We start from the raw sequence: 11766 nt of genomic DNA, 5'->3' as shown, positions 1-11766 counted from the left end.
AAAGTACTGACTTATTTTAAACAAAAGTGGATTCACATATTTATTCATAGATCCTGTGCATGTTTTTCTTCCTTCTGTGCAGTTGCGCTGGAAAGCTGCAGAAGAAATGGAGGAACAGAAAATCAAGTGTGGATAGAGGCTGGGTAATGGAATATGAGAAAGAATCGTGAAAGATAAATCGCAGCCATGTTGTCAGCACACTGAAATCTAGATGCCGATTATCTTCTTGAAGTTGCAACAATGGGAAATTTAAAAAGCATTCTTTATTTATTTATTTTTTAAATACAGCACTACATTGTGGAACGTTGTCTCCATGTGTCACTATACAACATTTAAACTATTTACAAATAATTTGTGAATCAACTGTTCTCTCAGAGAAGATTAGTACATCTCAGTGACTATGTCACATTAATGAGTTGCAACTCCTAGGAGTTAGTTTTAAAGTCTACAAATTTCTATGACTTCATTTTAGAAAGCCATGATTTTAAAAGTACCACATTTACAGCATTAACTAGAATTGATCATTCTTAATACTTCTCTGTTTTTAAAACAAATACTCAATAATGACTGCTGGCAATATACTAAATGTGTATCTTTGTTAGTTAATCAATAATAACAATCTAGAAATGATTTTAAAAAATGGCTGCACTTCATTGTGTTTAACAGGCAGGGAAAGAGGATTTATAAAGTAAGTCAAAACCTCTTGATATTAGAACACATTTGAGGAAATAATGCTCAAATTTGCTAGTTAGTTCTTTTCTTTCTGGTCATAGAGGGGTGTCATAGCTCTCTGGGAGCTGGTCTAGCTGATATTGGCGCTGCTGTTGCTCCTGGTGTTGTTTCATTATTTCTTTCACTTCTTCCTCCAATTCTGGAGGAATTATGAATTGATCATCTGGATCTGGTTGGGCAGGGGCAGCAAAATAACCACCACTCTTTTTCAATGGTGCATTGGCTGCCACCTCGATCAAATTATGGCTCTTCTCTGAGGGTGCAACGGAACCATTTCCACGTTTCCTGCCAATAGTTCCTGTCGTGGAATACTCAAACCTGCTCTTGTCATCTCCTAGCCAGTTGGTTTCACTGTGAACTCTCAGGTGCATCAATTTTTCAGAGTTTTCATCTTCATTTGCACTAATAACTATTCCTTCATCACATGCATCTGAAGTTGAATGCAAATCAATTTTTTCCTTAACTTGAATGCAATGAATGTCAACTTCAACTTCCACTCTGCTGCCATTTGAAAAGACGCCCTCAATGGGCTCTTCGTCATCACTGTCTAGTCCGTTGTCTGAAAATGCGCTGGAGAAGGTGGCACTGGAGAGCTGCCGCTGAAATGAGTTGGTCAGGCATACTGGGTGCAACATACACCGTTGCTCGCCATGGAAGACAGGGCATCCATCATTCATTGTGACCTGGGGTGGCTCGTCTGAGGCCGTCGAGCCCACTTCACTGCTCATTTCAGAGGTGGAGATTTCACTGCTGATCTCAGAGGCAACACCGCTGCTGGATGATGGCATCCCCAAGTTATCTGCTGGTCTGTCCTTAATAACTACATTTACTGATGGTGGGAAAATGCCCGGGCTGGATGGTGGCACCCCATTCACGTCACAACAACAGAAACAGTCCTCGCTAACATTTAGCTGAACAACAACGGCACTGATGCTGTCATTGCACCCATAGCTCTGAGCCAGACTGCAGAGCTTCTTGGCAGCAGCCTGAGCATCCGGTACATTTCTCACAGAGTCCACAGCTTCCACGTAGGAGATACTATCCCAGAGTCCCTTACTGCCCAGAATGAAGAATTCATCTTGTGGTGTGAGGGTGACTGACTGAACATGTGGCCGGGGCACGACATAGGGGTGGAGAAATGCATATCCCAAAATCCTTGTGGAATCAGTTACTCCATTGACTTTGTTGTCCTGTAATCAAAAGTAAATGATTAATTTCAGATCAAAAATCCAAAAATCAAATCAGAAGTTAAACAGATTTTGCAAATAAGGTCGTTCTTGGAGCTAAATAACCATTTAACCATATAACAATTAAAGCACGGAAACAGGCCATCTCGGCCCTACAAGTCCATGCCGAACAATTATTTTCCCCATGTCCCATCTACCTGCACTCAGAACAAATATGTAAACACAAACTAAAGATTTAAAATCCCACCTACGGTTTTTTTTAAATTTCTTATACATGGATTAAGTATTTGAAAAACCTATAACTTCTTAATGTCATAATTTGTTCAAAGCTCAGACACAGAATTATTAGATTACTTAAAGAATTTGTCAGGATCAAGTCAGTTTAAAATTATTGGAAGACATTTTATACTAATTTGCTGGATGGAACTTGATATTGTTTCATTGCCTGAAGATGTCCTTCATTTCATGCATTCACCTCAACCTGTCAATCTGCACATTTTAATAAGAGCATGCCACAAACACGAGGCCAAACTCTCACAACCATTCCCTTTAGGTCATCGCATACATTCAATTTTGAAAAGATTCCAAGTGGATTAAGCTCAACAGAGGCATTTCTTTGTTTTACAAGGTGTTGATTTTGCATTAACAATATACAAAATACATGCATTGTTAAATTTAAAATGTTGGCCTGGGAAGACAAATACATAGTCACAATATAGTAAAAACATAAGAAAATAACATTTCCGTTTTTTCCTAGCATGAAATGTTTCCTTTAATGAGAAACAAATTAAACGTATTACCCAGAAATTGATTCAGAATCTGAAAATAGGTCCGATTTTGATATATCTGAACATCAATGTAGAGAGATCTAGTAGGAAGATAGGAAGCTTGCTCACTGTCAAATTCCAACTAAGAAACTAGAAGAATATATTTCTCCCGTAAATTTAAACCACATAGAGGATGGTGTGTGTGTATGGAAGGAGATGCCGCAGTAAGTGGTAGAGGCGGGTGCAATTACAAGGTTCAAAATACATTTGGACATATTCATGGATAGAAAAGAGGACCATGAGGAAATGGGACTAGCTCAATTACACTTAAGATGGTTCATCCTAGGATTTTATTTCAGATGAAATGAAAGAACACCTGAAAGTTGCCCGTTCACCTCTACATCTCCAGGCAGTAACTGAAGATCTCAGATCTGCAGAACCAGAAGTCTCATTCAGAAAAATGTCTCCAACAACCTATGTTTCGTAAAACTGAACAACAGGATAACCTTATTTAGTTCTGGTAACTATCACAATATGTTAGTTGTTCTGCTGTTCTAGCATCTGCAGTAATTTGGAACTGTTATGTTTATTAGCTGTTTAGTGTTGGCATGTGCATGGAATGTTGGAAGAATCATAGTGCTATTTCCATTTCCTGTCAGCATGCTTCTTGCACAGTGTTGAACCACACTGATATCAGTACTGGAATTTGGGACCAGGATCACTGGGGGTTGGCTCACTGAAATAGTTGGTGCTTGAAGGAGCTATTTTTGAAAGGCAGCTAAACATAAGGACGTGCTTCCATTTGTTTAAGGGCCTGTCCCACTTGGCCGTCATTCGCGCGCCATTTACGTGACCTGCTAGCGTGTGGGTAGCGTGGGACGGGCGCATGGAGTGGTGTGGAGGAGTGTGGACTTCATCCTGCACAAAATCTTTGCACGCCACCGGCCTGTCGCGTAACTGACGGCCAAAGTGGGACAGGCCCATTAGTCACTTAAAGGTGATAGAGGAGAGGGAGAAGTTTCCTAAAAGAAAGGGATTAGTCAAAGTATAGCAAGGTTAACTTGATTTCTCCCGTTTCCTGTATTTGGGCCTGTCTGCAAGTCTAATTGTTGGAATCAATAATAATTGATGGTCTTTCTAAGCCAAAATTATATATTATATGGTGTATAAGCCATATATTATGTGGAGTAACAACTTGGCAATGTAACATAACCTAACAAAGTCAGGTATTGGACATTCAACCAATGGCCCCATAACGATCTTAAAAAGGGCTTTAAAGAACAATACATTATTAAGGCAGGTGATATGTTTGTATTAACTTTTGAATAGCTAATGTGGAAAAAGAATGCTTTATCAAACTGGAATCCGAAGTTTGTGCAAATTGAATTAAGCATGGATATGAAAGGAGACGGGGCTGATTACCACTGAATGGTTTTAGCCATGGTTGTTTTCGCACTGCCCTGATTAGGTTAATTTTAAGAGGTCTAGGCTCATCACTCAAAATTTTGGTCAATGACTCAATGAATTCTTGATATACTTTGTCCAGATTTTAAACAGTTTATGTTGTAACAGGTGGGGTTCTGGCTAGAAAATATCCCAAGAACTCAGTATGAATTCCAAGCACGATATTGACAGATAAACCTAGACCATACAAAATTAACCTGATTAAGGCAGGATCAAAACCAACATGGTTGAATATTGCATCAGTGGAGCAGTTCAGTTCAGTTTAGTTTATTGTCACGTGTACCAAGGTACAGCGAAAAGCTTTTGTTGCATGCTATCCAGTCAGCCAAAAGACAATACATGATTACAATCGAGCCATTTACAGTTTATAGATACATTAATAATAATAAATAATAATAATAATACACTTTATTGTCATTGTAAATACATACAACGAAATTTTAGGTGCACTGCCCGAGCAAAGCTCCAACGTATCAGTTAAATAATAACGACAATGGAAACAACAAAAACGGCAGGAAAAACGTCGTCAGAATGTGCAATATTTCACAGTATGGTGTTGTAGCAGTACAAAAAGTGGCTATGTTCAGTGCAGAGTTCAGAGTGGTGATGGCCTTGGGGTAGAAACTGTTTGTTAATCTTGTGGTGTGTGATTTGATGGACATGATAAGGGAATAACGTTTAGTGCAAGGTGAAGCCAGTAATGTCCAATCAAAGATAGTCTGCGGGTCACCAATGCAGTAGATAGTAGTTCAGGACTGCTCTCTAATTGTGGTTGGATGATTCAGTTGCCTAATAACAGCTGGGAGGAAATTGTCCCTGAATCTGGAGGTGTGCATTTTGAATGAATAAATGAATAAATAAGTTTATTGGCCAAGTATTCACATACAAGGAATTCACCTTGGTGCTCGGCCCACAAGTGACAACATGACATATTGTGACAGTTAGGAATGACACATAAAACATTAAACATTAATAATAAAACATTATCGATTAAACATGTGAATTAAATCACACTTCTATACCTTTTGACCGATGGGAAAGGGGAGAAGAGGGAGTGGTCAGGGTGCAACTCATCCTTGATTATGCTGCTGGCCTTGTCGAGGCAGTATGAGGTATAAATGCAGTCAATGGAAGGGATGTGCAGGAAAGAACTGCAGATGCTGGTTTGAAGATAGACACAAAATCTGGAGTAACTCAGCGGGGACAGGCAGTCTCTCTGAAGGGAAGGAATGGGTGACGTTTCAGGTCGAAGCCCTTCTTCAGACTGATGTCAGGGGAGTGGGCGGGACAGAGATAGAATGTAGTCGGAGACAGTTAGACTGGTGGGAGAACTGGGAAGGGGATGGATAGAGAGGGAAAGCAAGGGCTATTTGAAGTTAGAGAAGTCAATGTTCATACCGCTGGGGTGCAAGCTACCCAAGCGAAATATGAGGTGCTGATCCTCCAATGTGCACTGGGCCTCATTCTGACAATGGAGGACATCTAGTACAGAAAGGTCAGATTGGGGATGGGAGGGGGAGTTAAAGTGTTGAGCAACCGGGAGATCAGGTAGGTTAAGGCGTACTGAATGGAGCTGTTCAGCGAAACGATCGCTGAGCCTGCGCTTGGTCTCGCCGATGTACAGAAGTTTACACCTGAAACAGCGGATACAGTAGATGAGGTTGGAGTAGGTGCAAGTGGACCTCTGCCCCACCTGAAAAGACTGTCAGGGTCCTTGGATGGAGGGGGGAGGTAAAGGGACAGGTGTTGCATCTCCTGCGGTTGCAGGGGAAAGTACCGGGGGAGGGGGTGGTTTGGGTGGGAAGGGACGAGTTGACCAGGGAGTAGTGGAGGTAACGGTCTCTGCGGAAAGCAGAAAGGGGCGGAGATGGGAAGATGTGGCCAGTAGTGTGATCCCATTGGAGGTGGCAAAAGTGTTAGAGGATTATATGCTGTACGTGACGGCTGATGGGGTGGAAGGTGAGGACAAGGGGGACTCTGTCCTTGTTGCAAATTGCGGGAGAAGGAGCAAGAGCGGCGCTGCGCTGTGGGATATAGAGGAGTCCCTAATGACAGCCTCATCTATAATGGAAGAGGGGAACCCCCATTTCCTAAAGAATGAGGACATCTCTGATGATCTAGTATGGAAAACTTCATTCTGGGCACAGATGCGGCATAGGCGGAGGAATTGTGAGTAGGGGATAGTCTTTACAGGCTGCAAGGTGGGAAGAAGTGTAGTCTAGATAGCTATGGGAGTCAGTAGGTTTGTAGTAGATGTCGGTCAATAGTCTGTCTCCTGTGATGGAGACAGTGAGATCCAGTATGTCTCCTGTGATGTCAATGGAAGGAAGGTTGGTTTGTGTGATGATGTGGGCTGCGTCCACAATTCGCTGCAATTTCTTGTGGGCTTGGAGGAGCTGTTCCCAAACCAGGCTGTGATATATCCTAATAAAATGCTTTCTATTGCACATCTGTGGAAGTTGGTGAGAGTTGACGGGGACAAGCCGAACTTCCTAAGCCTTCTGAGGAAGTAGAAGTGACAGTGTGCTATACTTGGCAACAGGAAATTTGAGTGTCCTCCCTTTTTCACACCCATGTAATCAAAGGGGAAACTTAAAAGTTTCCAAGTATAAACTAATGGAACTACAAATGAACTTTTGGTGCACAGGTTCAGTCCAATTTAACTAGTAAAATGTTGAAACAGGACAAAAGGAAGAGTGTTAGTACCTATTTGTAGTTGCGCGAATGAGGAAGAACACAGTTTGAAAGTGAAAGAATAATGAAACAATCTTATCCTAAGCCAGGGCTTCCAGCCTGTGTGCATTTATGAAATCAAGTACAAACATATTTTGTCATGCTTTTTAAAAATAGAATTTAATATGACCACATTCTCAAAATGGCAATTTTCAGAGCAGTTATTTAATTATTTCTAAATTAAAGGCGCCATAAGGTTATACTGCACAGAAACAGGCTCTTAAATCTTTCTCATCTCACTTTAAACCTAAGCCCTCTGGTTTTAGACTCCACTCACCTGGGAAAAATACCATATTATCTATGTCTCTTGTGATTTAATAATTTAAAAAAAAAATTTGCCCTTCAACCTCCTTCTCTGCAGGGTAAACAGACCAAACCTATCCAGTCTCATAATTAAAGCCTACCTGTCCTTGTGAATCTTTTCTGCACCCATTCGAGCATAATCACACCCTTTTTATAGTATGCTGAACAGAACCACACACAAATATTCCAGGAGCGGTCTCACCAATAATTTGCACAGCTAGAACATAACTTCCCAATTGTTGTACACTATGCCTTGTCTGATGAAGTCAGGCTACCCTAAACTTGCTTCACCACATTGTCAAACACAATTGGGACTTTCAGGGAACTATATACATGTACTCCGACATCTCTCTGTTCCACAATACTCTCCAGGCCCCATCATTCAGTGTATATCCTGGCCTGGCTTAACTTCCTAAAATGCATCAATTTCCACTCGTCCGAGTTAAAATTTCATCTACCATTCCTAACCCGAGAAAATTCTTCCCAGTCCACCACACCATCAATTTTGGAGTCATATGCACACTTACTGATCAGGCCACCTACATTCCCATCCTAATCGTTAATATAGATTACAATCAACAGGGAATCCAACCTGAAAAACACCACTTCTTTATCGTACACTGACTCCTTCCACAAAGCCAATTTTCTGTGCAATTTGCTAATTCATTCTCGATCCCATATGATCTTACCTTCTGTTCTAGCAGGATCTTGTCAATGGCCTTGCTAAAGTCCACATAGATAATATTTACCGCCTAGTCCTTGTCAATCTTGGTCACCCCTTCAGAAAACTCAATCATATTTGTGCATGAGGCAAGATTTCCCATGCACAAAGCTACGCTGACCATCCCTAATCAGTCTGTGGTTTTACAAATGTAGATAGATCCCGTTCAGAATCCTCCCCCAGTAACTTTCCTGCCACTGACATCAGTCTCAGTGGCTTGTGGTTCCTTGGCTTGTCCTTGCAGACCTTCTTAAAGGCACAAAGTTAGCCACACTCTAGTGGTACCTGCATTTTATTTGAGCCTAAGGAAGATACAAATATCTTTGTCAGCAGCTCAGCATTTTTTTCGCTTGCTCCCTACAATATCCTAGGATGCACATGTGATGCATCTATCATTACATGCCCACAGACAGCCAACATTGCTTCTGTAATATCAATATTCTCCAAGGCTCTTCCCTGATTTTTCCTAACTTCTATGACCTGTTCAACATTAAAGATGGAAAATAGCTTTAATATCTCATTCATGTTGACCCAAATGGGACGAGGAAAAATATATTTAAGAGAACTAAGGAAAGGTTTTTTCTTTGCACATTTGCATATGATTCAATATGCAAATCTCTCTGGATCAGCTGAAATGTGGCATATATTCGGCCCAATAGGTCAACAGAGGATGCCATATCTGCAGCTCTTCACTCTGCTCTGATCCACCTGGACAATAACAACTCCTACATCAGGTTGTTGTTCATCGACTTCAGCTCCGCATTTAATACTGTCATCCCCACCAGTCTGATCACCAAAATCAGCGGACTTGGCATCACCACCTCCCTCTGCAACTGGACACTGGATTTCCTCACCAACAGACCCCAGTCTGCTAAGATCAACAACCTCACCTCCTCCACTCTGACACTGAACACCGGCGTGCCACAGGGCTGTGTGCTCAGCCCTCTCCTCTACTCCCTCTTCACCCATGACTGCGTCCCTATGTATGGCTCCAGCGCCATCATAAAATTCACTGATGACACCACGGTGGTAGGACTGATCAGGGACAATAACGAATCAGCCTACAGGGAGGTGGTCCAGCACCTGGCAGCCTGGTGTACCAATAACAACCTCGTCCTCAACTCAAAGAAGACGAAGGAAATCATCGAAGACTTCAGGAAGACCAGAGGTGGCAGACATACCCCATCCACATAAATGGGACTGAGGTGGAGCGCGTCTCCAACTACAAATTCCTCGGGGTACATATCTCATAGGATCTGTCCTGGTCCCTCAACACCACCAAACTGATTAAAAAGGCGCAGCAGCGCCTCTACTTTCTGAGGAGGCTTAATATAGTTCACCTGTCCCCCCAGATCCTGTCCAACGTCTACCGCTGTACCATAGAAAGCATCCTGACCACCTGCTTCATGGTATGGTACAGCAGCTGCACCGCAGCTGGCAGGAAGGCACTGCAACGGGTGGTGAAAACCGCTCATCACATCATCGGTGCCCCGCTCCCTGCCATGGCTGCCCTCCACCGCACACGGTATCTGAGACGGGCTGGGAAAATCATTAAGGACCCCACACACCCCAACCATGGACTATTTGCCCTCCTCCCATTAGGGAGGCGGTACAGGAGCCTCAGGTCTCGCACCAGCAGGCTGAGGAACAGCTTCTTCCAAAATACCATTATCCTGCTGAACTCACAGGCTAGCTATCTTTTATACCCTTTTATCTGTATATACTTATTTGCCTATGTACTAGATTAATTTACCCACATTGTACATATTGTTTTAACCAGTATTTTACTACTTTGCACTCTGATTAGATACTAAACTGCATTTTGTTGTACCTATACTCGTATTTGTTCAATGACAATAAAGTTGAATAATCTAATCTAATATATTCAAGCTATCATATAGCACATAAGATTACCAATGAATATAGAAAACAGAACCAGTGCGAAGAAGAGCTGACATGTATAGTCACTGCTGCTCACCGTTATAGGGTATTGAGAAAAGTGTTTTCTAATTTAATGTGATAAAATAACAGAATTTACTTGTCAACTTAAATATTGACACCACCAACAATGCCAATTATGATCCATCATTCTTGGCAGTGAAATATTGCAAAGTCGCTCTTCATTTATTAAGCAGGAGATTGCTGGATCTGTTGTTCCTTTCAGCAGTAAGATGCAATATTATATTTAGAAACATAATTATTTCCACAAATAGGTTCTGCAGTTATAAATTGTTCCTGGAAAGCTGCAGCATTTTACGTGCCAACAGGACAACCGACAGATACATCTACAAGCTACAAAATATAGCTTGTAGAGCTGTTACTGGACGGGATTCTGAACCTGAAGCTCTATATCATAAATATAATCTGAAAATAATGCTTGAAACGCCATAAATAGTTGAACTAATTGGATTATTTGGAAAAAGATTATATAATTCAGATACACATAATATAATTCATTCAGACGGCTGAAAATTTGATATTTTACCTCAGTGACGATAGCTTTGTGCTGTTTTACTCTTTCTAATTCTTCCGCACAGCAAACATTGTAAAGCTTCGAGAGGGGCAATGGTTTTCCATCTCTGCATAGGACAGCTTGACATTTTCCAACATTGGCTGCAGTCAGCATGAAACAACCACTGGGATCCATAGGATCATGTTTTATGTGGCACAGGACTGCAGAGCCCCCCAGCTTCTGGCCAGCAGTTCCAAGTTTCCTACACAAAAATAGTAAAATTATTAGCAAGAACAACTTGGCTAAGTAGTAATGAAATAACCAACAGGTTAAAATAAAAAGTTTTCAAACATGCAAGACCTGGTATATCACAGATATAAAAGTCGATTTATGTTTTCCAACACAATAAATGTCATGGTTCCATAAGCTGAAGCAGTTGTAGAGACTAATGGAAAGCTGTATTTCGAGAAACTATGTCTCTAAAACTAAAAAGCAAAATCTTCCCAAACACACTGACAGTTTAAAGGAGATGTGCAGGGCAGGTTTTTCTTCATACAGGGTGTATACACTGCCAGGAATGGTGATTAAGGAAGATACGATAGTGGTATTTAAGAGAATTTTGAATAGGCATATGGATATGCAGGGAATTGAGAGGTATCCATTTTGTGCAGGCAGATAAGAGTTGGTCTTGACACTATGTGTGGTACAGAGGGCCTATTTTTGTGTTGTACCGTTCTATGTTCTTAGAGTCATGGAATTGCATAGCACAACAATAAGCCCATTGCCCATGCTGACTAAGGTGCCTTCCTGAGCAAGTCCTATTTGCCGGGGTTTGGCCCAGATCCCTCTAAAACTTTCCTACCCACCAACCTGTCAAAATGTCCTTTAAATGTTGTAGCTGCACACAACTCTTCCAGTTCCTCTGGCAGCCTGTTCCATATATCCACCACCCCGTGTGCACAACTTGGCTCCCAGGTCCCATTTAAAACTGTTCACCTTAAATCTATGCTTTCTGGTTTTGGATACGCCTCACCCTGGGAAAAAGACTGTGACTATCCACCATATCTAGTCCCAGCCTATCCAATCTCCCCATATAATTCAAGACTGCCCAAATCCTTGTAAACCTTTTATGCATCCTCTCTTGCTAAATTACATTTTTTCTATGGCATAGTAACCAGAACTGCACACAATGTTCTTGGTGCAATCTTGCCAGCATCCTTTACAGCTGTAACATTATACCTAACTCTTGTACTCAATCCTCTATAGAGGTTGGAAGGTCATGTTGCAGTTGTATAAGACATTGGTGAGACCCCATGTTATAAGAAAGATATTGTCAAGCTTGAAAGGGTTCAGAAAAAAGTTACGAGGATGTTGCCAGGACTAGAGGGTGTGAGTTATAGGGAGAGG

General features: G+C 41.5%; 1 protein-coding gene across 1 annotated transcript in view; it reads right to left on the bottom strand.

The window, feature by feature from the left end:
- Window positions 1-246: 246 nt before the first annotated feature.
- The window catches only part of LOC129711113 (PH domain leucine-rich repeat-containing protein phosphatase 1-like), a 140859-nt gene continuing 129339 nt past the window's right edge, over window positions 247-11766 (bottom strand). The window contains exons 16-17 of the mRNA XM_055658521.1: window positions 10393-10621; window positions 247-1922 (exon numbers count right to left, since the gene is read on the bottom strand). Of these exons, the coding sequence (XP_055514496.1) occupies window positions 768-1922; window positions 10393-10621 (1384 nt within the window). The 3' untranslated portion in view covers window positions 247-767. The remainder of the gene's footprint in view (window positions 1923-10392; window positions 10622-11766) is intronic.

Source organism: Leucoraja erinacea, chromosome 2 (assembly GCF_028641065.1).
Source record: "Leucoraja erinacea ecotype New England chromosome 2, Leri_hhj_1, whole genome shotgun sequence".
Lineage (NCBI taxonomy): Eukaryota > Metazoa > Chordata > Chondrichthyes > Rajiformes > Rajidae > Leucoraja > Leucoraja erinaceus.
The sequence above is the reverse complement of the archived record's forward strand: the minus strand, read 5'-3'. Positions and strand labels throughout refer to the sequence as shown.